General features: G+C 37.9%; 2 protein-coding genes across 3 annotated transcripts; one reads left to right on the top strand and one right to left on the bottom strand.

Moving 5' to 3' along the window:
• Positions 1-342: 342 nt before the first annotated feature.
• aebp1b (AE binding protein 1b) lies at positions 343-20,044 on the top strand. Of its 2 annotated transcripts, none has more exons than XM_007247099.4 (22): positions 343-586; positions 3,177-3,251; positions 3,333-3,542; positions 5,238-5,510; positions 5,759-5,890; positions 6,022-6,114; positions 6,244-6,333; positions 7,710-7,769; positions 8,819-8,878; positions 11,325-11,411; positions 13,820-13,929; positions 14,164-14,303; positions 14,576-14,660; positions 14,866-15,010; positions 15,168-15,256; positions 15,466-15,589; positions 16,121-16,317; positions 16,500-16,679; positions 16,906-17,626; positions 17,834-17,973; positions 18,086-18,185; positions 18,550-20,044. In XM_007247099.4, the coding sequence occupies exons 1-22, from the start codon at positions 430-432 to the stop codon at positions 19,092-19,094; spliced, it is 3,813 nt and encodes a 1,270-aa protein (XP_007247161.3). In that variant the 5' UTR covers positions 343-429; the 3' UTR covers positions 19,095-20,044. The 2 variants fall into 2 exon arrangements, with proteins under 2 accessions (XP_007247161.3, XP_007247159.3); XM_007247097.4 differs by having other exon boundaries at positions 6,019-6,114.
• On the bottom strand, positions 19,869-26,696 carry pold2 (polymerase (DNA directed), delta 2, regulatory subunit). The gene is made up of 11 exons (XM_007247100.3): positions 26,523-26,696; positions 26,170-26,392; positions 24,099-24,220; positions 23,669-23,792; positions 23,381-23,495; positions 22,959-23,157; positions 22,282-22,362; positions 21,950-22,107; positions 21,497-21,624; positions 21,145-21,246; positions 19,869-20,599 (listed from the first exon to the last, which is right to left on the bottom strand). The coding sequence occupies exons 2-11, from the start codon at positions 26,381-26,383 to the stop codon at positions 20,442-20,444; spliced, it is 1,401 nt and encodes a 466-aa protein (XP_007247162.2). The 5' UTR covers positions 26,384-26,392; positions 26,523-26,696; the 3' UTR covers positions 19,869-20,441.
• Between the last annotated feature and the right edge of the window lie 800 nt (positions 26,697-27,496).

Below are 27,496 nucleotides of genomic sequence, written 5' to 3'. Positions count from 1 at the left end.
TTTCAATAATGATAAATGAATGATAAATTAATTAAAAATGAAAGGTAATGCTCATAGGCTTGTGGGTTATCTTTCACATGGCACACAATGTGTCTCATCATCTGGCCTTTGTTGCTCTCTCATTTCTATCTTTTCCTCGTTCTTACACATTTTCTCTCCCACTTTCTCACACACACACACACACACACACACACTTTATTTTACCACCTTTTCATATGTCTCTTACTCTCTCTCACTTTTTAATTTCTAGCTCTATTTCTTATTTTAGTTTGGTCACAGCAGTGCCTCCTTTGTCTTTCTCCACCCCTTTTTCAGTTTCCCCACACCCCCTCTCTCTTCCTCTCTCTCTCTCAGTCTCACTGCTCTCTTTCCTCAGTTCTCTGCTCCTGTGTTGATTGTCCCTGGTCTCAGGAGTGTGTGTAGAGCACCATGCCTGCACACAGCACTAACGCTTCTCTGTCTGTGTTCAGTCTGACTGTGCTGCTGCAGTGCTGGATTTCAGCTTCAGGAGTGTCTGTGAGTGGAGTTTTGGGTTTGGATGGAGAAACCAAGCAACGTGGGGAGGGGAAGATCCAGCCTGCAACAGGTACACAACAGGGATATTAACCCTTAACTCCTATCTGCAGATCATATGACTTATTATTCTGAAACTACATTCAAGAAAGGGAAATAGAGATATAGACAAGTGTTAAAATAATAATGATATTATTATTATTATTATTATTATTATTATTATTATTATTATTATTATTATTATTATTATTATGACTATATTCTTTATGATAAAGCTAGACCATTGGTTAAACTGAGAGTTTAATGTTTTTATATTTGTTCATCTTTTTATTGTTTTCAACAAATAAAAAGAATACAAATTTCATTGGAAAATAAATGTGTAACATTCACATGTTATTAGAAGCACAAATGGGTCTTGTCAGATGTTACAATGGAAAATTGCTGAATACTAAATATTGTTGTTGTTGAATAATTCACCATAAATTTAGGGCAAGGACTATATCATGGTACAGGTGTTACAATTCAGTATATTACAATACTCTAAGCACTACTGTGATACTGTTGTTTCATTGTAATTTTAGGAAAACTGTCATAGTAAATTTATAACAAAAAGCAAAAAGGAGGGGTTTATTACAAAATGGCCAGTATGCCAGAAAATGAATGAAGTGGCTTTGAAGGATGACGCTATAGTTTGTCATGGCACAAGCTTTAGTAGATTTGACAGCTTCAACAAAAAATAAAATACTACATCTGTTTGCAAATAAGCTTAAACTCATCCAAGTCAAACCTGGCAGAGGAGTAAAGGTGTCAGGACTGCAGCCAGCAATCCTGAATATTAGACTCAATTGGCTCAGTAGTTCTCTTGACTGGAACATTTTAGCCACAGATGAGTGTTGCATTCATTCATTCCAGTGTTTACAGTCTTGCAAATGAATGAGGAGCAGTGTAACTCACTGAATCAGCCATAAAATGAGCATTTGCAACATTAACGTTTTTCAAAAAGCAGAGAAGTAGGACAGGACAGTGTAGCAAATTTGAGTGTAACTAAAGGGAACAGACACTTGAGCGTGTGTGTTTCTGAGTGAATTAATCTAATATTACTAAGAAAATATGAGTAATGACAGGCTTGTGTGTGTGTTTGTGATGCAATATTTTCCAAAAAATCTAGTCGGTCTTTGCCTGGTGTCATTTTCAACAGATTTTGACATTTGATTCTCATATTTATTCTCAAGGACCCCCAGATGGTGCACATTTTTACTCTGTGTGTTCTGTATCTGCCAGTGGATGCCACATGTGCGTACCTGCAGTCTTCCATCACCATCTGTGCACCATCTTTTGACTATTGAGGTCTACATTCTCTTTAAGTTCTTCTTTTTTTAACTATGCCACTGAGGGGTTCTTTGTCAGGTACTGCTTGTCCTGCTTTTGAGATGTGGTGGTTCTTCCTTGTGATTAAAGTATTTCTTCTTTTAAGTCTTGGTTCCACTCTGTGGTTCTTTGTCATCCTCTTAAAGTTTCTTCTTCTGAGCCTTAGTTTCTCACAGTGGTTCTTCATCATGCTCTTAGTTTTTTTTTTTTTTTTTTTTTTTTTTTTTTTGAGTCTTGTTTCCACTCAGTGGTTTTTTGTCATCCTTTTGAAGTTTATTCTTCTGAGCCTTAGTTTCTCAAAGTGGTTCTTCCTCATGCTTTTAGTTCTTCTTTTCGAGTCTTGGTTCCACTCAGTGGTTCTTTGTCATCCTCTTAAAGTTTCTCTTTCTGAGCCTTAGTTTCTCACAGTGGTTCTTCCTCATGCTCTTATCGAGCATTTTGAGTCTTGGTTTCTCTCTGTGTTTTTTTTACCGTAGTGTTGGAAAGTTTCTTTGCCCTGGCTTCTCACAATAATTTTCTCATCATGCTCTTAGAGTTTCTCCTTTTGAGTTCACTTACTGTTTCTTTCTCATGCTCATAGAATGCTCTTAGAGTGATGCATATTAAAGCACTGCACCCAAAATTCTGATTAAAACTGTATTAAAAAACTTTTTGTCTCTTTGCATTTTATCTTATCCTTCCTTTTTTCTTAGAATTTTCTTGTACATACATTTTGGGAGAAGGAGTTGTTGTGTGCTCTTGAACATTAGAAAAAAGCTGTAGATACCTGTAGATAGTTGAGGGCTGATTGTTTTCTTCCTGTGGGATGAGGATAAGAAGGTTGAGTGACAGCTTAACTAAACAGCCTGCAAATCCTAATCACACACACACACACACACACACACAATCAGTGATGGAGTCATTAGTCTTGCTGTATGTTTGAACAGTGAGATCAGTGAAGTGTGGGGGAAGGTGTCTAAAATTCGGAAACCTTTTCTGGAGGGCAGAAAGAACTCGGTGAGACAGGACAGGATGAGCCTTGAGTGCCAGAATGTCTGGGTCAACATGGAATCCTGTTTGTGTATGTCTCTGTGTGTGTGTTTTCATCTCTTTGCACCAAATCCTTCTTGTTTGATGAAAGAATAAACATTGTGTGGTTGTAAGTGTATGTCTGATTGTATTTTACAAAAGAAAAATACCTTTTCCTGCGGTAAGAAAATGTATAGTATTTACTATTGTAGAATCACTTATATAAAAAGACCAAAGACAGGAATACTGACAGACGTGCATTTGTCTATTCATTCTTCTTTCACCAGATCTGCTACAAGTAGCGGTAACCCCCTCACACGGAGAGATTCAGGTGGGAGAGAGCAAAAGGTTCCTATGCAAAGGTTAGAAGCTTTTAAAAAGACTTTATTACTTTGCAACTCACAAGTCCATAAATGTGCTAATTGCTGTTGCTGTGGTTTCAGTGGTTGGAGGAGCAGAAAACATTGACTGGATTGGTCCACATGGAGGGAGAATCCAGGAAAACCACGCAAATGTCAGAGTGCTGAGACATGACAAGACATCCTGCTCTCTGCTTATCCAAAGTGCCAGGGCAGAAGATTCTGGAGTGTATAAATGTGTGGCTGAAAACCCAGAAACTGCATCACAGGCCAGCATCAACCTAGAGGTCCTTTGTAAGTTTAGCACCACATAATGCTATAAAACTGTGCTGTAAAGCTATTAAAAGTATTATAAACCCGTTAACTCTGGAGTCTGGACCCTACACCACAATATATTTACTCATTATTTTCCATTGGTTGTAAACATATGTTTGAAGTTTTATATTTTGCAGTTAAAACATCAGCAATTATAGGGCTGGCACACACACACACACACACACACACACACACTCTGTCTGTGTGCCTGGAGCGGTAAGTGGACATCTGATTAATCAGGATTAGTAAGGGTTAAAGGAACACTGGTGTCAGAGCTTTGTATTTGGGTTTTTATGTTCAGCGCTTAAATGGCATTTTACTGGTATGCAAACATTCATATTCATATAAATATATTCATATTTATATATTTTTATTAAACTGCACTAAACACCTATAAAATCAAAAGGCTTATTGCTCTGCTGTATATATTGAATAATGTATAGAAGCTAGTCTCATATTTAGCATTATATGCAAATGAAAACAGGCACATTTATTCATCCCGAGCAATTATTTTATTTATTTTTTTTTAATACAAAATTTGTCCATACAAGACACAAGCTGCAATTCTTTTTCAATCTGTTCTTAAACTCTTGTAAAAGTAAGACAGTGATGACAATGTTCCGTTTTGGTAATAGACTGTTTAGTATGATTTCAAACTGCTGCACACCAATGTCCATTTGTATCACTGTCAGGTTTAATCACTTAGTAATCAATATTTGTTTCTGGTTGTCTGTTTATGAAACCAGAGTCTCTTTGGACAGGGTTTCTTTGGAATTAGCCAGCATCCCTGAGCCATGTGTTGCACATTTAAATTGGATGCCCTTCTTGATTTAATTGTATTTATTTGTCTGTTTTTGTCCAGACCTGGTGAAGAATGCCAGACAATAAGCTGAGCCTGAGGACTGAAGGAAAGAGTAGTGTCTTTTTGGCAGCAATAGGGCAGTTGTGAAAGAGCCAAATGGGCCGGGTTTGTGCATTTTTTTAGCCTGGACTGAATTTCACAGATTCTACTGATCTACGTACAATGAAAAATAGGGCTTTCCATGTACATGTTTTAAAATTTATTTCAGTTTCATAGGCAGCTTAGGGTGAAGTTATTTCTAAAAGTAAAAAAAAAAAACTGTAATTAATTTGACCCAGGTGTTCAGCTGGGTGCATAATTTAGATAATCTCTACAGAAAAGCATTGATGATTAAAATTTGATGCTCTGGAGCAGTCACACATGAGCCTGAGCTCATCCTGCCAAGAGCCCAACCGAATTGTTCTTGGTGAACACTGCTGACTTTGTCTGCATTTTCTTAAAGATGTTACCAGTAGAAAGGCTTAAACTTCTCTCCTTTAACTCTCCCTCTGGGATTCTTTGGCAGCTTGGCTAAAATCCCTGCTTTGCTCTAAATCAGGTTAGCTGGAAGTGTCATCAAATTCTGCCTGTTGATCTAAAGGAATTCTTTAAAAAGAATACTTTAGAAATAGTTATAATAATAAAACACATGATATACTTAAAAAAATACTAACTGTACTTCATCATTTGTAAACAATGGAACAATTTAAATGAACAAGTTATGATTAACTGAACAAATAAATTATGTATTTTTAACTGTTACCAAGAAGTTTTGATTTATTTCTTGTAGTTGTTTTCTAATTCTAACTGTTTCTCCTCCTTGCTTAATACAGTGAAGAGAGTCCGTAGAAGACCGGACAAGGAAGGAAGGGAAAAGAGGCAGAAAGAACCCAAGCCCACCAAAAAACCCAAAGGCCCAAAGCCCACCAAGAAATCCAAGAGTGAGAAGACTACCAAAAAGCCAAAAGGAGACAAAAAGAAGAAAGGAAAGAAGAATAAAGAGGACATAATCACTACCACTACCACTTTACCACCCACAACCACACCTGTGATTGAGTATGATGAGGAGTTTTTTGACTCAGACCTTGACCAATACTGGGATGAAGGTTTGTTAGGAATATTTGTTGTTTAATTAATACTATAATGCAAGTTAAACCTTTTTTAATTATTTCCAATGGTGAATTATCATTGATGCTACAGTTAAGTCCATGACCAGGCTTAATCATTATCTGGGGAATCCACCCTCTAGAGATGAATGTGCTAGGTGTGACAAATAAATCTGTAGATTTGGTGGTATTTTGGTTGTGCATGATCAAATGCCACTAACTTGTTTTTTTTTTTTTTTTTTTTACAGTGTACACAACAGAAAAAGCCACAACAGAACCTAGTTATCCACTCACAGAGAAACCAACTGATGCTCCTACAGACTTCCCCACAGATGTCTTTACTGATTTGGAGGAGTATCCAAACCCTTATCCTGATTCAGGTGAAACATCTGTGCTAAATTCCGATTTTTCCAATCTACTCGCAGTGTGTTTAAGTTAAAGTGTTAGGCAGCCTAACTTCTATATCTCCTCATCTATCCTGAACATACCCTCTGCCCATATTATCCAGAAGATGGTGATTACTGGAAGGTAGAAGATCCCACCCCTACAGTTCCAGCTGTCAGTGTCAGTGGTAAAGAAGATGAGGATTACTGGGATGCTACATGTAAGTGTTTCTTGTAGTTCCTTCTTTAGTCTTAAATCATTAAGAAGACGGTACCTTGCTTGTTAAATTTTTGTCATTACAAGCAAACGTTTTTATTGCTATTTAAACTCATCAATTTCTGTTTAATAGATGAGTTGCCAGAGGAGCCAGAGAATTTACCCTTCCCAGATGGTAAAGAGGTCAGCCCCACTGACAGTGACTGGAATTACAGTGCTACAGGTAAGAAAATGCCTGTATAGAAGTCTTTCAGGTGAGCATTAAGCAGTAGGCACAAGCAGATTGTTCAGTATGGCCAGGAAAATTAACTGATAGTGTCAGTCAGTTTTTATATGATAGCTAATATATATTTAACAGTTTTAATTCTAGACTCCTTTACAATATATATATATATATTTTTTACAAATGTTTAAATGATATACACACAGTCATTCCGATAGCTATACATAATGCAACATAGAAAAAAAGTGTGGCGGTAGGGTTTCTGACCAACTGATACTTGCTGATATATTTATTATATTTTGGAAAAGGACCAACTGTAGGTCACACAGTTGACTGACACTACTTTAATATTCATTGATTTAAGCTAGTTTTTTATTTATTTAAATTAGTTTTAAAGATATACTGGGGTGTCTTGTCTCTCTGTAAGTTCTATAAATGATTATGTCTGCAGTGGCAGATTTGCATGTTTAAAATTACATATGGGCATTGGCCTAGAATTACCATCTTTTCACATACAAAGGTATGTAGGCATTTTATGAGCTGCATTTGCATGCTATAGTAATACTGAAATTAATTAACTTATTGGGTGGACATTTTGGGTAAGACACAGTTCACAAAGCAGCAGTTACCAACTTACCTGGGCATGCACCACAACTTTGATACCATTAAAGGGAGATTAATCAGTTGAAAGAGTATGTGTAGCATTGTAGTGTTCTGTAAGTGACCTTATTTAATAACAGCCAAGTCTGCTTGGCTCCATCTATGACACAAACACCCACACTGGTTTCTTGCTTCTAGCAATTTGAAGGGTGGGTTTATGTATCTCATAAACACAAATTAAGCTGTTTAATGGCACAGCTAAAGCTGTGATAAAGTACATTTAAAGACTTTGTTTTTGTGTAGTCAAAAATGCCTGGTGTGTTTGGCATAGACAACAGTAGCACAGTGGTAAACGTTTCATGTGTCATATGGCCTTCTTTATTAATAGTTTTAACTCCTAAATTCTTACTTCACATTTTTACAGAACCATGACCACAGGGCCTCCATTCTGCCATTGATAAGTGACAAAGAAAATGCAGCATAACTATCATAACAGTAAAAAATGCTGCAAAATGTATAGTAGCCTTATTTTATTGTGGTCAGTAAAATGTCCAGTCTTTTTTTTTAACAGTGTGTCAGTTTTATTCTGTCAGATTTAAAGCCGAGTGTGTGCGTGTGTGTTAGATGTAAGTGCTGGCTAACTTACACTCTGTGCTCTATACTAATGGTTGAGGAAGCAACCATAAATTTAGGGGTCAATTTCCCCTTTAACCATTAATCTTTTTGAAAATTAGAAGTTAACAGTAACTCTGGCCTTTTGTCTCCTTTCATTACAGAGGAGCCTACAATCCCGCCTTACGAGAACAAATGGTACGAGGAGTATGAGTATGGACATGGTAAACAAATCATTTGTTTTATACACACTGTGAAATGCACAGACATGCACTGATCCTCTGATTTTTCTGAACTTACTGGAGGGATTTACAGTAGAGGGTATCCAGTTCAATTGTGTAAATAAAAGCATGACAGTTGTGGCCTTCGTCTCCCCACTTGAAATAGAGTACAGTCACTGTGGCCTGTCATTTCACTTTGGCCTTTTACTCTAAAGTAAACATCAGGTGAAGCCAGATGCCGTAATCTTCATTCCTGTCATTCTGAGAAGGAGAGATGAAGGAGGCAAAGTAGATGGAAAGGCACATAAAAGGAAAAAAACAAAAGGAGGAATGTCCCATGGGACACTAAGTCTTTTGCTTTCCAGACTCATGGTCATGGTGGTCCAGACGCCAAGGTCTGGAAAGTGATGGAGTGTGAAACTGGCCAGTTTGAATAAGTCAAAACAACATAAAACAGACAGAGATAAATAAAAAAAATAATACTGCCTTTTGTAAGGGATATATCCTGTTGTACGATTAAAAAATGAAAATCTAACCACAGTTTCCGCTGTTTCTGTACCACAAGGTGGTTTACTAGTGTGATATCTGCCCCTGTATTCAAAACTTGCATAATAGGACCCAGTGTTGAGTTTTGTCTGACTTGAAACTGATCTGTTCTAAGAGAAAATGAGAATTATCAAATTGAGCATAGGTTTAGCTAGATGAACTCTAACAAACAGATCAGTGTTGGATGTATTATCTTTTCCAGTCCAGCAGAAACAATACAGTCCAGCTGTCTATTCTGATTACTTGTCCTGATATCAGAATGATGGCTTGGTTTTTACTGTGCAAATCAAATGGCATCTTGGCAAGTGCCGTAGCACACCGATAGTTGTGCCAAGAAAAATAAATAACTGTGATTTATCAACATTGTTCTGTCCAGTTAGCCATTAATCATCCAAATGTTTGGTGCTTGAGTTTCTTTCTTGTATATCTCACAACCTTTTATTGCTGTTTTACAGCCTGGATTTGTTTTTCAGAGTACTAATGTTCTCTTTTTTTGTGTTCTCCAGAGAAGAGTCTAGAAGAAGAACAGGCGAGAGAGAGAGAAAGAAAAGAGCAGGAGGAGAGAGGTAGGATACAAAGTTTGTGTCGCTTCACACAAAGCTTGAACATCTCTCTGCCACGCTGTCAAATTAGCACTAGTTAGTGAAGCTCATGGCTAAGTATACTGTCATTGTGTTGGCCACAATAGCAGTGTAGCACACTGAGTAATTATTGTAGCCTTAAATAGACTGAGGAGGTAACATCTAACAATTATGATAAAAAAAATGAAGCCTGGATTTTGTTAAGGAGATAAATCATGAGGCTTTTGCCTTTAATTGGTACTGTAAGAAGTGCTGGTTGTAAAACCTTGGTTGTAAATGCTTGGTTCCTTTGTAGCCTACAGTACCCCTATTTGTCACATACACAATGATACACTCAGCACGCATATCTGCAGTTCCAGCACAAAAGCACTTATAGTTTTTTAGAAGAGCACTAGCTAACTGCAGCTGTGTGCATCCACTTACTAGCTACGTTATTGGAAAACTCATAACTTGTGCTCCCCAACACAACACCCAATATCCTGAGTTTTTTTATCCTAATCTTGTTTTCTTCCTTTTAGAATTATGGAAAAAAAATGTATTTGCAGGTATCTCAATACTTTTGTGCAGATGTGCTACTAGTTTAGCATAATGTATAAGATATTATAAATGTTCTAATATTTGAATTATTATTACATCTTAATTTGTGGCCTCTTGTAGGTGGATCTTAAACAAGCTTAAACAAGAAAAAGTGGGTAACAGCGTTATAAATGTCTGGGCTGATTATTTGCAGCCAAAAGGGGTCTGTGAAAGTGTCAGAACCCCCTGACCTAGGTCATATGAAGGATTTCATGCAACAGCACATGTAATCCATTTAATAAAACCAACTACATATCTGAACTTTATTTGAACTCGGAGCGGAACATGTAGCTGTAAACAGGCCTGGAGCTGTGAGAGATTGATTATCATGTGTATTATGCTTAGCTACACTTTACAGCAGAACTGCAGGACGGGCTGACTGCAGACATGCAGCAAGTGTGAAGCAGATTTATTAGATGTAAATAAAAGTTATTAGTGTTTAATGGGTAACATACAGAACTACACACACATACACACACACAACTTTTCTCTTTTTTTTATAACCGTAAAAACATCTGAGATGGGAGACAGAAAGGGCAGAGGGAGGTTTATGAGCAAGAAGAATGTGATACAAGGGGATTTATGCATATGTGCTGAACTAGAGCTTAGAGAAGGAATTCACAGGAAGAAAAAGTGTGATGGGAAGAAAGGGAGATAAATACAGAGAGATACAAAGCAACCACAAGAGACCACTAGAGATATGTTGTGAAACATGGGTAAAAAGGCAAAATGATAGAGAGGGAAAGAGCTGAGAGTATGGGATGGGAAAAGAGCTGAAGGAAAAGCTGAGAAGAGTAGGGGAAGCTGTGGTTTAGGCTCTGGCTAATACTGCCACGTGTCTGTGAGTGTGCGTCGTGTGTGTGTGTGTTGAGAAAGTATGGAGAATGGGGGTAGAGGAGGATTCTGTAACTGTAGAGTCACTAGAGCTTCCTCAGCAATGCAAAGCCTTTTAGGACTGATACACAGTACCAGATGTTATTTATTGATCTATGTTTCAGTGGTAGCTCAAAAGAGTGACTGTTATATAGGTTAACTCCTTAAATCACCAAGACTGTGTAATATGCAAGGACATACTGAAAAACCTTCTGACAAAATGTTGACACAATAAAGTAAAGAACAGATTAACAACAAATTCCCGTTTATACCAACCATGGAAATAAAACAGGAACGCTTTTAAACAGACTGACTGACCAGGAGTTTTTGCTTGTGCTTACAGAATCCATGTTGCCACTACTTTCATAGTAGATACTAAATCTTTTCTAGCAATTAATGAACAAATCGTAATTTAATCTTAATGAACAGTAGGTATACCGTTTAAGAGATTATAAAGGTAAGAATTAGAGTAGTTTGCTGTATATACGTTGCTCTAAGCTAATATTTAAGATTTAAAGATTATTTAACGAAAAAAAAAACTAGGCCTTATATTACCAATTCTGTCACTTTGAGATCTTGTGCCAGGTTTGTATTGCTATATGTTTACAATAATTGTATGTGCATTATTATTATTTTTATTTTATTTTTTATTTTACTGCAGCCACTTTAATATTTACTGAGCCCTTATATGTATTAAATTACTATATTTTAGGATTGAGGACACATCTAACATTTCTCAAGGCCAGTGCAAGCTTTGCTATGCTTGGCAACGCTTTTATAAGAACCCACAAGTCATGGACAATCGACAAAGCCAATGTCAAAACTCCTTTTCTAGGAAATGTTATAACTAAGCCCAAGTTGGACATCTGTGCATATCAGTTTATCTGTACAAGAATGAATATAATGTTGTTTTGTTCTGTTTGCATGAAGAGTCTGTTTGTCATTGCCGATAGAGTCAAATTATGACTTGCTGCCTTTTTAGAGCGAGAGCAGAGAAGACTGGAGGAAGAAGAGGAGAGAGCAAGAAGAATTATAAGACCTCCCCCTCGTGTATACAAGGAGCCAAAAAGTGAGACAACTTTTCCTGCATTGCCTTTTTACTTAACTGTACACGTAAAGTGTAATCAAGAATTATACCAGCTTTCTATTTATGGTTAGCTAAGAAAACATAGGTGAGCAGCAATAATGTTTTATACACAATGTTTACAAGAAGCACACATTGTACATTTCCTTATTGGAAATTACATGCACTACCTTATTGTAAAAGAACCTACCTTTGTAATCTATTTGGTGCGCTTTCTTAGGTGTAGAAAGCCATTTGATATAGTCAAACACAGCTGCCGAAATTTGTTTCCGGACTTGGGTCCTGATATGCTGCTTTGCACAATATACCATTTCACCTTTTTCCCCACACACCTGATTAAGCTTTTCTGGTGTTCAAATGAGTTGTACTACCGTATTGTAGATTTATAATTAAATATAGCTGCCTAAATAAAACACCAGTTGGGACATTTCGTCTGAAAGCACTGTTGTCTCCCGACAGAATTATATGTCTAAATCACTGTCAGTGTTTTTTAAATTTATTATATGTGTATAGTTTTGTAACACAAATAATAAGAATAACGTCAGATTAATAAATACACCCAAATGATCAGAATTATCACGAAAAGCACACTGTTTTCACTCCTGCACAGGGAAAGCAAATTAAACTCATTACTGGTAAATATCACGTGAATAAGTAAATATTGATGATGCAGAGCAGAGTCACTGAACAGTGTTCTAAAGCACCTGATTCACATCACTAGAAAAAAAAAAACTTATATTCATACACTGTTAAAATGCAAGCAAAAACCAGGACAGGAAGAAAACCCATTTCAAACACTTCAGTTACTGATACATTCAACCAAAGATGGTTGTTCAAAAGATTGAGGTAGAAATTGTTACTTAGTTGTCTTCTTGCCTCAGTGATAATCCAGCATGATTGGCAGACACCTCACTCACGTTTACTGCTCAAACAGAAGGCACTTTACTTATCTTATCTAAATAGTTTGTGTGAAATATATTTATTTAGAATAAATATATATTACAACACAAAATGGCAAGAAAAACTAATTTGGCTCTGAAAACTAAAGAAAATAGACTTTGAGCACAAAACATACCATCAGTCAATTAACGCAATTCGAGGAAAGGAAATGATGAAAATCGATTTTCTGCCCTGGTATACTTAATTAGGTGTGAACCTTGACGTAAACTGTTCTGACTTCTAACTGTTCTAACTGTTTTGTTATTTTACACCAGAACAGGCTTGTGTAAGAATGTTGATTAACGCGATCTGAAAGCTCCCCATCAACTTTGGCAGAGGTTTCTGTCCCAAACTGAAGCATTACTTCACCTCCCTCTATCAGAGCTTTGAAAATCTCTCATGCCAAGTCACAGTTTCAGTCCAAAGCTCTAATCAGCCCCAATATCGTCACATCTGAGACATGCTCGAGAGAGCAGGTTCCTGACAAAACATCTGAAAGGTCATGCAGACTGGCCATTACTAAGATTGTTTCTGTAAAAGTGAGGCTTTTGTTCATTTTGAGTGATTAATCCAGACGATCTTCTGCCAAAGCCGTGTCCCAATTGCACAGCTGTTTCTTTTCAAAAGGAACTCTGAAACATTCCAGTCCAGATGTATAAATGTGGTCTCATTCTGAATCAAAACAGCACACAGCAAACTCTCAAAACCACAGGTCACGCATGTGGCTCATCATGATAGAATAAAGGGGAATAAGGGGATTTTTGTGTTGTGCTGCTGTTGACAGACACGCAAAAAGGCTTTAATTATGGACATCTGAATTTGAGGCATCATTTTCTCTGCATGCTTAGTGTCATGCACATGTATGGAACGTAAGCTTAGTCTGTTTATTCTGGGGGAAAATACTGTTTTCTCAAAAAATCAAACTTAGCATCCTTTCAAGAATCCATAGTGTTCCACCCTCCAACAAATATACCGGTAGTTGTAAACACTGTTTTCTTGGAATAGTATGGTCATTACAGCTTGTAAAATTGTATAAATTAACATTGTCAGTTATTAAAACTGCTTGTTCACCTTGTGATTTTTCATTTAAAAAATGGTGGGAGTGAATGTGGGAGTGCTTAAGACTACTGCATGTTATTTGCGATCATCACTTAGTTGGATTCAATTATCCAAAATCTCAGTAACGTGAATCACATACAAACATATGGTCTCTTTTCTGGACAGGGATTAGCCGTAGTCGTAGACTACATTTGCTTTCAATGAAAAATCTCTATTCTAAATGCTGTAGTCCAAGACTAGGCTTAAACCATGTCTGGCAAACTGCCCCGTAGAATTAAACACTTAAAGCAGAACACCAACAATATAGCATGTAGCATGTTTTTGTACAGTTAAAGATAAAATGCTGTTGGTTGGATCTAGTTGTTTGATGAATTATGTATATGTTATCTGTTTAGTTTGTCCTCCTCTGGGACTGGAGTCTCATCGTGTGGATTCTGACCAGCTGTTGACGTCCTCAATGAGTCAACATCGCTATGGCTCTCACAGAGCTCGTCTTAATATTCAGGTAAACAAAGACGGACATTTATGTTTCATATTGACATCTATTAAACACATCACTTTTTTCTAATCACATTTCTGCTTTACCTGTTTACTATATGCCCTGCTTTTACAAACCAATTGTTCCATTGTTTTTCTCATTCATTTTAAAATGTCTAGTTGTGGTCTCTAGTATGAATGAATCACAAAGGAGGCTTGGACCCAGATCTTGGTAAAGTTTTTTTTTGCTCTTATGTTACAGGCATCTGGAAATGAGGATGATATGAATGGAGGAGCTTGGTGTGGTAATCAGGAGGATAAGGTTCACTGGATTGAACTGGATGCTAGGACACTCACCGAATTTACCGGGGTCATCACACAAGGCAGAGACGACCCCATAGAGTGAGACATATCAAAGAAAAAAAAAAATTGGTCCATTTAGACAATACCAATCTCAGCAATTAGTAGATTCTAAGAAAAGTGACCTTTATTTAATAGTACATACAATTACATTATATATGTAGAAGTATATGATTATCTGTTTAAAAGAAAATATGTACCATTGCTATATTATTTTATATAGAGGCGTTATGTATCCGGAAACATGACTCTTGATTCACATGATTTTTCTTAAGGTATATTAAAAGCATATGTTTTTCTGCTTAATATTTTAGAAATGACTATGTGACTTCATACTATGTGGCCTTTAGCAATGACAGTAGAGAATGGACTGTTCTTCATGATGGCTACTCAGAGTGGGTAAGTTCCTTGATGCTTGTTCACCCCCCCACCACATTTGGCAAACTCTGTTTTCTCTGGTGTATAGTTTTCTCTCATGTATGTTACTTTAAATAGAGAGTGTCAAAAAGATACAGGGAGTTTGAATAAACTTGTTTTTTTTCCCATTATCTACCCATTTTAAACACTGATCTGTTTCCTCCTCTTCCTTTTGCTCACTTTTCAGCTGTTCTTTGGAAACTCTGATAAATACACTCCTGCAATGTCTCAGTTTGTGGAGCCTGTGGTGGCACGCTACATCCGCATCCTGCCCCAAAGCTGGAATGGCACCATGTGCATGAGGATGGAGGTTATGGGTTGCCCTCTGCCTGGTAAGCCTCCTGACATGTGACATTTGACTTTTAAGCTGCACGCAATAGTCAAATATATGTACAATGCCACTAACATACTTTAATACTAATAATAAAGTAATATACATACAAAATAAAGAGTAATCAAAAAGTAAACAATAGTAATGCTGTTACTCAGATCCTCTCAGCCAGTACCAGAGTCAGAATGAGGTGACTGCTAAAGATGACCTGGACTACAAGCACCACAACTATCAGGACATGGAGAAGGTAGGGTGGTCAGAGGGAAACTGAACTTGTGTGCAATTGGTGTTTTGTAACAATGGATAAACTAGGCTTAAATAACTGTCATTTCGATGAATGGCTTACGCTATATGTGGATTAATTAGTTATTCATCTTTAAACTAAATATCCAGGGTTGTATGTAAATTATTTTGTATTTATTCCAGTAATACTGTTTAATGTTGTTTTTGTTGCAGCTGATGAAGTCTGTTTCAGATGAATGTCCCAACATCACCAGGCTCTACAGCCTGGGCAAAAGTGCAAAAGGTCTGGAGATTTATGCCATGGAGATCACAGATAACCCTGGGATTCACGAGACAGGTAAGAAATCCCAGAAACTGAGGAGTTGAATTACTCTTAAAATGATTCCAGGGAATGTCTGATCATGGGCTAAAATTAAATTAGGCCAAATGTCTCAGCTCTTTTTTTTGTCTTCATCACATGTTGGTATTAATAAAGCTGGGATTCCTTGTAGTTTTAAAAGTTTGAAAGAAAGATCTGCAGGAGATAACATACATTTATGGAATCACATGCTCATATACAAGAGCACCATTTGCTAAGCTAGCTCGTTTTTGAAACCCCTACCTATCAGGAAAAAGACCACATTTTACTAGGGAAGAATAAATCTGTTATCAGTTAGGGTTTGAGTAGTTATCCCAAGGTTATTATTAAGCAGGTGTCTCTTGATGTTTGGAGAGAGGTTTGAAGTCCCAGCGGCATTTTTATGTAAATGTATGAAAATGCTTTATTCATTATGTTTTTTTTACCTTGAAATTCTTGATGCTACAAGTTTAATGAAGAGTGAAGCCCAGACTCAAACTGACTGAACTTAACTGTTTCTTATCTGCTCAGGAGAGCCAGAATTCCGCTACACAGCTGGATATCACGGCAATGAGGCTTTAGGCAGGGAGCTCCTGCTTTTGCTCTCACAGTACCTGTGTAAGGAGTACAAGGACGGCAACCCAAGAGTGCGCCGCCTGGTGGACGGAATACGCATTCACATAGTTCCTTCCCTCAACCCTGATGGCCATGTGAAAGCTTCTGAAAGGGTGAGCAGCAGCACCTTTAGATCTTATCTATTTTTATATTTCTAATTTTGAATTTTAGACTCTACTATAACCAACTTTCCATTCTTTCCATGAGATTTGTTTTCTTAACATTTTTCCATTAGTCTGTTATTTGTTGTTCTTTACATTTTCTAGCTAGCTTTAGCTTGCTCTATTTGTCTTAGGGTTCGGAGTTGGGCAGCTGGACGTTGGGTCACTGGACAGAAGATGGTGCTGACATCTTTCAAAACTTCCCTGACCTCAACAGTGGATTTTGGGATGCAGAAGACAAGGGCATGGTGCCAAAACTGACCCCTAATCATCATGTGCCTATTCCTGATGGATACCTTGCTGAAAATGGACCTGTAAGAGAAGCATTATAAAGCATATATTAGGGACATAGTATAAACATTCTTAATCTGGGATGTTTTGCAGTGTTATTAAAATATTCAATGAGAAATATACATTCTACTTTTAAATCTAATTTAAAAGGAATAAAGCTTCTGTTTTAGAAGTAATTTTACCCATGACCAGACAATGTAAAATATATTTGGCAGTAACCTAACTTGTCTGTGACCTGTTATTGTTTAGGTGGCTGTGGAGACCCGGGCCCTCATCTCCTGGATGGAAAGCCATCCATTTGTTTTAGGAGCAAACTTACAAGGGGGTGAGCGGATGGTCACTTACCCCTTTGACATGCGGCGTCTTACCAAAGAGTCTGAGGAACTAGAGAAGAAGCTCAGTCCCAGAGCAGAACGGCGCAAGCGCCAATACGAGGAGGAGGAGGAAGAAGCAGAACCCAACCCTTACCTCCACATTGGATACCATCAGGAGAACTATGGATACAATCAAGAAACCCATGGTTATAATCAAGAGAATTATGGCTACCACCAGGAAAGTTATGGATACCATAGAGAGAACCAAGGGTACTATCATGAGAACCAAGGGTACCATCAGGAGAACCAAGGTTACGATCAGGAGAACCAAGGTTACGATCAGGAGAGCCAAGGGTACCATCAGGAGAACCATGGGTATTACCATGAAGGTCATTCTGAAGGGGATCACGAAGGGTACCATGAAGGGTATCAGGAGGGTTATCCTGAGGGGCATAGGGAGGGTACATATGGTGATGCTGAGGCAGAGGAGGAGATCAGAACGGTTGCAGATAACTCCTTGTTCCGTTGGCTGGCCATATCTTATGCCTCTACACACCGATCAATGACCAACACTTACCGGGGTGGCTGCCATACTGAGGACCCCACAGGTGGGATGGGAATTGTTAACCGAGCCAAGTGGAAGCCAATTCCCGGTAGTGAGTATTAAGTTTAGACGGTTTAAATAAAACCTTCACTGCAGGAACAAAAAGGTGTTGCTTTCTATTTGTTAAGAAAATTCCACCTTTTGGAATGTATGCCAGTAACAGTTGTCTGGTTGAGTGCTCTTTAATTTTTTAACTTTACCTTCACTTTAACCAGTAATAAATAAATGTGTGCTCAGATATTTGTCTGATTTCCTTTAGGTATGAATGATTTCAGCTATCTGCACACAAATTGTTTTGAGCTGTCCATCTTCCTGGGTTGTGACAAGTTCCCCCATGAGAGTGAGCTCCTGAGGGAGTGGGAACACAACAGAGAGGCTCTGCTCACACTTATGGAGCAGGTAAACTGGTCAACAACTGTTGCCTGCTTTTATGCGTCATTCAAACTATTGTATTTCCAAATATACTGGTTTTACTAGTTCTTTTTTCCTAAGAACTGTTGATCTTTTGCAGGTGCATCGGGGGGTAAAGGGGGTTGTGAATGATAAGGAGGGTAATCCCATCCAAAATGCCACTGTCTCTGTCGAGGGAGTCAACCATGATGTGACCACAGGTGAGAACTGTTGAAATTTTTTAACATCAAATTGTGTAGATTAATGAATACGTGAACATTTTCTGTTACACATCAGATGCTTAATTGGTGTTTTTGATGAGATATAAAAATGTGTACTGTATGGGGGAACATCTAACCTTAAATATGCATTTCAACTTATTCTCAGCATTTAAATCCTACATTTAATGGATTCTGCTGTCTTTGGATAGAAAACAAATATTATTGAAAATTTAGTCTAAAACTAAAATAGTTATTAGTTGCAGCCCTAAAACTAGGGTAGCATTTTAGAAAGAAGAAAATCACATTTGCACTCTCTTAGTTTTGCAATGACCACAGATTATTTCACAACTTTTTTCTCTTTCAGGTGAGGCTGGGGATTACTTTCGTCTGTTAAACCCTGGTGAGTACCGTGTGACTGTACGTGCTGAAGGCTATTCTTCGCAAACTCGGTTGTGTGTGGTTGGATTTGAACCTGGCGCCACCCTCTGCAACTTTGAGCTCAACAAGTCCAACTGGGACCGCATCAAGCAGATCATGGCTCTTCACGGCAACAAACCAATCCCACTGATTACCCCTGGAGGAGGTAAAACCTATGTGACCCGTGATGGAAAGGTCATTAGTAACCGAATTCCTGGTGCCAACAACGAAGACATCTCCAGAGCACGTCTCCGGCAACTACGGCTGAGGAAGCTCCGTCGCCTGCGGCAACAGAGGCTGCTGGCAGCCAAGAGGATTACAACGACGTTGCCACCAACAACTACAACACCAACCACCACGTTACCTCCAACTACAGAGAGCACCACACCATGGTACGACTCATTGCTTACAGAGGAAAACCCCGCCCAGCCTGAGCTGGAGATTACAGACTCAATCGACTACAACTACAACTACAACTATAACTACAGCTAAAAAAATTGACGATTACTGAAGGGTCAGAAAACTGAAGAAGGTAGAGTATGCACCAGAACAAGTGTGCCCAAGTACAGTTCCAGAACACAGTGGAAACACAGCCTACAATCTGCATGTACACCTCTGCAAACTCATGAATACACTTTGGCAGGAGTATATATCTATCTATCTCTACTCCTATCCAGAAGCTCTATCTCTGTTCAGAGTTCCAAATAGAAAAAAAATAGATGAACATGTTGGATCGTCTACTAAATTAGTGTTCAAAGCCAACTCTGCATACTGGTAGATATCCAGAAAGATGATGACTTCTGTAGTAAATTCAGAAAAGATGGAGGAATGGCCATCATTTCCAGCTCTGCAGAGAGCACAGTTTTTTCTAGCTCAAGCAATCCATCCAATTTTGATTGTTATGGATAATGTTTGCCCATGGGAATTAAAAGACTGGCTTTGATCTTGACTCATCTACACCAGGTGGTTACTGCCAACTGGAATGTTTGTTGAAAGCAGTGAAATGTTACAGATGATGTGTCCTAGGGAGTCTATAAGCAGTTCTTTGCTCCTCTGCATCTGGCACAGCATACTGGCAAAGCATTCAACGTTCATTTACTCAAGTCAACATATCAACCTTTTTTGTTCTCTTCTGATTATTTATAACCAACAAGCATGCAACAAAGCAGCCTGTTCTACACACACTGGACCCAACCTTCAGAGATTCAATCCAGTCCACTCAATCCACCCCCCCCTTCTTCCCACAGAACAAAAAAAATAACAATGTTTATACAAAAGTGACTTTATTTACATTTCTTTCATACAAATAAGCAATCCTTTCTTTACTTGTCAAACTCGACATCATGTACAGGACCGATTTGTCTGAAAAGTGTCCTCATGGTTGAATGACTAGAGGGAAAAGGGCTGTCATTTTTCCATCCAATAAAGGCTTATCTATTTTCTGTGCTCTGCGTCGTTTAACCATTTACAGACAGTCTAGTACGGACAAGACAGTCTGAGATTATATGTAGACAGTTCCTTCTGTATCTTATTGTTTGAAAGAAAGCTACATAAATAACATTGTTCAAGAAAAAATAGAAAACAGAAGCATGAAAATACTCTTACCAAAGCTGCCTGAAGCTTATGACCGGCAGTGTGAAAGAGAAAAATATATATATTTCTGCTGGACTTACATTAACTATGGTTATTAAGGTGACCAAGACAGCCATGGAGTCAAATCTTACTTCGTCTCAACAAGCATTCAATAGATTCTCTATGAAAGAAATATGCTTTTTGAACAGGGTTTTCTTGTTAAACATTCTACAAAAGTTGCACACGTTGCAAGGATTATGTGGAAGCTCAGTGGCTGATGTTCATCTCCTCATCGTCATCCTCAGTGGAGAAGGTGGAGAAGCTAATTGGCTCACATTCGAGTGTGCGCAGATTTACCAGACAGGCTGTCTGCGTACTGCTGAATTCTGGAATGGCCACCAGCAGCACATCCTGGCCTTCTGGTCCTAAGAAACAGAGAGAAGTTAAAGTCAACACTATAACCACAACTTTTATGAATTAATACATACAGTATAATACAAATAATATAAACAATAATAGCCACCATATTCATGTGGTATAAAAGTGTGTGCTGCTAGTCTATTACATAAAGCTACATTTAATTGACCAGGCTGAAGTACTCTTTACATGAATGCGAGACAACTGATTTTAAAGATCTTTTTAAATCAGTTTGAGTCATTTTCTTATGTGGTCCTAGATCAGATGTGAATGCCACATAAAATTAAAATATTGGACATATGGACAGTCACACAAACCAGGATCTGATTTCTGTAAATGAGGAGAAACAAATCTTCTAAACTGAGAGTCAAATGACCATTTCAGAAACATTTTAAATATCTGATTAGTTTTGCAAACTAAAAATAGTTTGTAACTATTTGGATGGATTTGTTCACATTACAGAGAGACAGGTCAAATTGTCAAAGCCAATCTGAGCAAAAAAACAAAACAGATTAAAGAGTCTTGTAATGTGAATGTAGACTCCAGTACTGACCTTTAATGCGTTTGGACTGGTACGCCGGTGCATTTCCACTAAAGTACACATGAGGGCACTCTGCCATAATGAATGGATCCTGCTGGTAGAATGGGTAACAACCTGCAAGCAATACATGCATTTTAGCATAAGTGAGTATGTAAAAAAAAAAAAAAAGGAAAGAATTTCAAGCTTTACATTTATATATACACATATTTAATATTCATTCCATATATCAATACATCACATTTAATGGCATTAGAAAATGGAAAATAATACTGAAATAACAGTATAGATAGAAAATACTCAAAATTATCTTTGATCATATTTAAAGAAGGACAGACTGGTGGTGTGTGTGAGGTTTTTTTTGTACCCAGTGTGTCCGGGGCAGTGGGGGCGAGGTGGCGGAGACGCATTGTGTTCTCTAGGATCTCCAGGTGATCATCTATGTTGCTGTACTTCACAATGTCACTCACATTCTGACCTGATGTGCCCAGAAAACTGTCCAGACACAATAGAAAAAAAGTCTTCAGCTCCTAAACTATTATTAATTAAAAGCTTGTTCTCATTTAAAAAGGGTTTAAATGCATTATGCTATTTTATTTAAATCATTAAATGGTCTTAAAGTGACAGTAACACTGCTTTTCGTAATTATTTATGTTCATTTTATTTTGAAATATTTTCATATTAACTCTGCTTATGAAAAGATCAGTGGAGTTTTACAGAACATGGTAAATCAACATTACGGGAAACCAAATAAAGTTGTCAAACAAATTCCCCTATTACGTTTGAATATCCATATATTTGAATATTGGCAGTTACTCACCGGACTCCGTCCATCACGGCCTGGTAAGGGTTGGTGACAAGCTGTAGGGTGGGATAAGGCACAGATAGAGGAAACATACAGCGGTGTAGAGACTGCTGGGGCAGAGTGTAGTTAGTGGGATCGTACTCTCCTGGCATTACATCGACTGGTACAGAGGCCTGCAGGGGACAAATATTGCAAGAAAGAGGTAAAAAGCAGAGAAGGTGAGTTGGTACACTTGGAAGAAGACTTTATTGACAGTATGAAACCACTGAGATTCACAGGGACGAAAGGGGGGGGGAGGGGAGGAAAAAAAATAAAAAAATAAAAAAATAAAATAAAATAAAACTCACCACTAACTGAACTAGCAGTTCATCCAGCAGCCTGATGGCCTCCACACTGCCGGCCTGTGTCTTTTTAGTAAGATATTTTGCCTGGACGACAGAAATAAGAAGCCGATAAATATCTTTTTGATGATAATTTTATCCATGCAATAATATTTAGGTGTGGAACTCAATCTACACTCGATCTTTAATATGAATTTGAAAATTCACAATCAAATATCTCACTCATCACTCACTCATCAATTGGTAATAAAAACATTCCAATTGGTCTTCACACTGTTGCATGTTTTGGGCCCTTGAGATCTCTCATTTTTTCCCCCACGTTTTATCTTTTAGCAATTAACCCACCCACTCACTCAATATGACTCAAACTATGTATCAAACAGCCACCAATATAACATCAACAAGCACCCAACTCATGCAGAGAAAAGTGCCAGATTCCCAGCTCTGATACATCAGCCAGCAGAGGCCTGTGCTGACCAGCTTCACAACAGGAGTGATAAGGGAAGAAATTACCATCTACCCCCTCAGAGAGAGGCTACAGATGGCAAAGTCCTTACTCGCTGGTCATATGTGTAATGTGAAATTGGGGCAAACATTTGTTCACTGCACAGTATGTTCTTTATGTAATGAAACATCTAGTTCCACAGGTAATCTAAGGTGAACCTCCACCTTCCTCCACCCACCTTGGTGGTGGAGTCTTTGTCCTGTGTGCTCTGACTGAGAAGGTTTCCAGCCAGCAGAACATGAGAGATGGAAGCTGCCCCGCTCTGCTCTCCCAGATCCCCAAGGTGACCTGTGACCATGTCAATCAGCAGCTGCAGTCCCAGCATGCTGTCTGCTCCACTACCACCCAATCCCAGGCCAGAAGCCAGGAGCACAAACCTGCAGTTACAGTGGAAACAGAATAATGGGTCAGAGGGGTGTGTAGAAAAGCTCTTCATATATAGACCTTGATCAAATGTTATTCCCTTAATGTGGTATTGGTTTTGATGTTCTAACTGATAGATGCATTACATAAATATAAAAGTGCATTTATTTTTATTGTGTGCAAAGGTTTATTTATTTTTCCCAATTTAAAAATAAGTGTAAAAGCTGACTGGGTTACCGATCTGAGTTCAGAGGCTCTCTGGGAGCTTGTGGAGGAAGGTCAGCGAAGCAGTAATCCTCTACTGTAAATTTACCATCATTCTTCTCTGCGCCCATAATCGCAATCACACTCCCTGTGGACCAATAAAACAGATTATCAAAGCAGATCTAATACATTTTGTGAAATCTTAAGTAAATGAACCAAACTGAGACCATCCAGTCAACACATTACAAACTCAAATGTATGTTATATATTACTACCGGTATAAGGGTTATAAAAAAAAAACAAAAAACCCCTCATTTTTACCAGTAACAAACTTGGCTGTTTCGATTTTGCCCTCCAGTTTGATCCTCTGCAGCTCATCCTCTAGAATCAGCTCGTCTGACTGGCTGATGTATTTGGCACGAGGCGGCTGGGGCAGCAGGTTGTGCTGAGGTAATCAAAAGAAATGATAAAGAAGAAAGTTAAAAAAAAAAAGTAAAGAAAAGAAATATTCCAAATGATCACAAACAGAACATAAAAGTTTACATTAACAGCATTCCAACCCCCAAAGAAGGTTATCTACAAAAAACATTTTTGACATAAATCTGGCAGTTTAAGTTCAAGGCTTGGCCAATACAAATGCTCCAAAATTTGTGATATCTTTTTAAATAGATTCCCATTTCTTTTTGCAGCAAAAGTGCTGTTTTTGAGACATCCAATGATGATTGATGGGTTGGTTTATTTTCTGGACTACCTCCTCGCTGATCTCCTTCAGTATGGACGGCTGCAGCTCCATGTGCTTGAATATGGTGCCCACGATCACACACTGTTCACCCATCTGCAGATCACAGAGCTTCTTGATTGGTATGTCAGTACCTGAAAAAACATGAAACATCGAGTTAATAACAGGAACCTGATTACCCAGGAAAGACATCAGCATCACTAGCCAAACACAGCAGCAGGCAGACATCTTCCTGTTTCATTTTTTCCTTTGTTGTTGGGCTCCATAATTTCGCAATGCATGGGACACAGACTGAGTCTCGGTACTGAGGAATAAAAACAAAATCCAGATATAAACATGGAATATGCACGGTAATACACAAAAATCTCAGAGCTAAGTAAAACTAACATCATTCCAATACAGATCATTTAACTCAGGATTAATTAAGGACAGAAAATAAATATTATAAAAAGGTATATACATGCCAATCCAGGCTGACTTTCCAGTCCACAAGCGTTATCTTGCATGATTCAAAAAAGGCTTTGTAGAAGACATATTGTACTAGCCTGTGCTTCTTAAATATTAACTGCACTAATATATTAATGGACACCATATATTTAAGCCACTTTTCCTTGAGTACATTTTACTTGAAACAAACAAAAACATTAAAAACTCACCAGTGCAAATATCAAATGTATATCAAAATATCAACTGCATGTGTGTAAACCATGTGACTTTTTAAAGAAGAATTTATTTAAGGGTATTTAAATGTAAAAAAAAAATAATAATAATAATAATAATTTCTGTTAGATTGGATAAAATAATTATATTAGTATCAGTGGTATTTAAAAATAAAATCACCACAATATTCAAAATCATGATTTATTCTTTAAAATGGGGATAGTTTCCTGTATTTCTGGGAGGGAAACAGTGATAATAGTGTAGTGTGGATTAGGGAGAGCGGCTGAGAGTCTTCAGCAGAGCGATGCTGTGTCCATTATTTGGAGAAAAATAAAGTGTGGATAAAAGTGGAGTATGGCTTTATAGAGGTAGCTTGCTGGATTAGCCTCATTGCTTACTAGCTAGCAAGAAAGTATTATCATGGCTAATATAGAAGGGAACCCAGCCTCTCCTGGTCAGATAACTTATAAATCAATCAATCAGTGTTAAAAAGCATTAGACTTCCACATATGTCTAATATAATTAGCTGAATAGCCCCAGCAGCAGTGGAAGTAGGTAGAAAATTCATAGTTAGAGTTCATATAAACTTTAATGTAAACCTGGTGTCCCAGGTAGTTGCTCAGGTTTTGTAACGTCATCATTGTTTTAACCTTGTTAATAATACTAAAAGTAATAATAAATTAATAATAATAACAATAATAAATGATCAGACATCCCAAGTTGCAACAATTAATTTCAGTGAGGTACCCCAGACCCGAACTTCCCCCCAACCACCCCACAAACAAAACAAAAAAACAAAAACAAGAACTAGCGCACTCACAAAGCATACCAAAGGATCATAGAACTTTTATATATGGTCACATTTAACTTACCTCAACATGCCTTTTGCAATCATTTAGTCCTCATGGTCAACACTAAAATTACTATTACAAACTGTACAGCGGGCAAGACTTTCACTGTTTTTACCAGACATGGATATGCTTTAAAGTAGTCAGAGGTAAAATGAGTTTTGATGGGAGCCACGATGCTCCTGAACGCATCCCGTCCAGGAGGAAAAAAAAAAAAAAACACTGCCCGCCCACACTAAAAACTGACTGGCTGACCCAGAGACTCTTTGCAAAGAACAGGCCAATCAGAACACTCTCTGTTTTGCATGCACTTTATGTGTTCACTCTTGGGCCACTCGTTCTAGATTCCGGGAGATTTTATCTGACTTGCGGGCATCAGGGAGCCGTTATGGATATGATATCAATTGTAGACTCCCGCAACTTCCGGGAGACTTGGGTAATCTGTAATAATTATATTGTATTCGATATTAGTTTATAGGTGCTTTGGCTCCTAGAATCCATCATAAGGTATTTACAGATTCTTCTGTATTTCCAAAGCGCTGCCCCACTGTAACCAGTACACCCAGAATTCTCACCCCACTTCTGCTCGGCTCTGTCCTTCAGGATGCCGCGCATCTGCATCAGTCTGGCGGCGTACATGTGCGCGTACTGCCGCTGGAAGCTGCGCTCCCCCAGCCCGAAGCCCTCACTGCAGCCGCTGTACGTGCGCTCATCCCGGGAGAACACCGGCCTCTCCGTTCCTGGAGGAGCCAGCAGGGTCTCCTTCTGCTCCGTAATATCCGAGAACATGACCGAAAACTGCGGAGAGGAAATAATATATACACAATAAACAAACAAACCCAGAGCCTTCAGACCCACACACACCTAAACCCAGAGCCTTCAGATACACAGTGAGTACACGAGCTCGCTCTCTAACCCTCATTCTTACCGGTTTCGGGGTTCAGGACTCTCTTGTACAGTGGGTTAGGTCCTTTACTGTAAAAGTGCTGACAGTTTATAGGACACACACACAGCTATAAATTAATAAATAAACATAAACAAACAGAGAAACACAAACACACGGCAACTTCAGGATCTCCCGCTAAATATCGCACCGCCTCAGGATGTGACAACATTACTACAAAGCGCTGCCTTCATAATAAAAGTCACGAAAAGGAAAAAAAGAAACGATTTTCGCCCATTCTTATAATATATTCTTAGAAATTCAACCTTCTGATATATAAAAATATATTGAGAAAAGGACTTAGCTCTTTAAAGACACAACCACAAAATATTTGCTAAAATTCTTTTGTTTTTAAACCGTATATAATAAAATATTAATACAGAAAGAAAACAAATAACGCTTCACATGCAGGACTTTTATGGATCATACTTGATACATTAGAATTTGAAGTTTTCTTTCGCAAAAGCAGGTATGTGCTCCACTTTAAACACACCTTTATCTGTTTTTGCAACAGATAATCCATCAGGGGGCAGAAAACATGTGTCTGATTTTATTTTTGTATTAAATGTATTAATAATTATTTAACTTATATTCGTGTTATTGCTTAGATATGAGTAAAACAAACGTGCATTGTATATGGAATAAACATGCTTACATAAATGTTGTCAAGCGACATCATTTTTTTTATTTATTTGCTTGTTTGTTTACACTTACATACTCAAAAATGCAATGCTGACCGATAAATAAGGACCTTGCAATGTATAACATAGCATACATATGTCCTCAATAAATTTAATACTGTTCAAATAAATTGTCTATAATTGCATGCATCTAAAACTTGACTTTTTCCACTTTAATTTAAAAAAATGATTTGGATAAAAATGCTAAACGGAAAAATAAAAAATTAATGCCCTTCTTATTTTAGGTTATATTTAGCTTTGTTGGTGTGTCTGCCTGGA

Source organism: Astyanax mexicanus, chromosome 12 (assembly GCF_023375975.1).
Source record: "Astyanax mexicanus isolate ESR-SI-001 chromosome 12, AstMex3_surface, whole genome shotgun sequence".
Classification (NCBI taxonomy): Eukaryota; Metazoa; Chordata; class Actinopteri; order Characiformes; family Acestrorhamphidae; genus Astyanax; species Astyanax mexicanus.
Note: the sequence above shows the minus strand (reverse complement) of the source record. Positions and strands in the feature narration are given on the sequence as shown.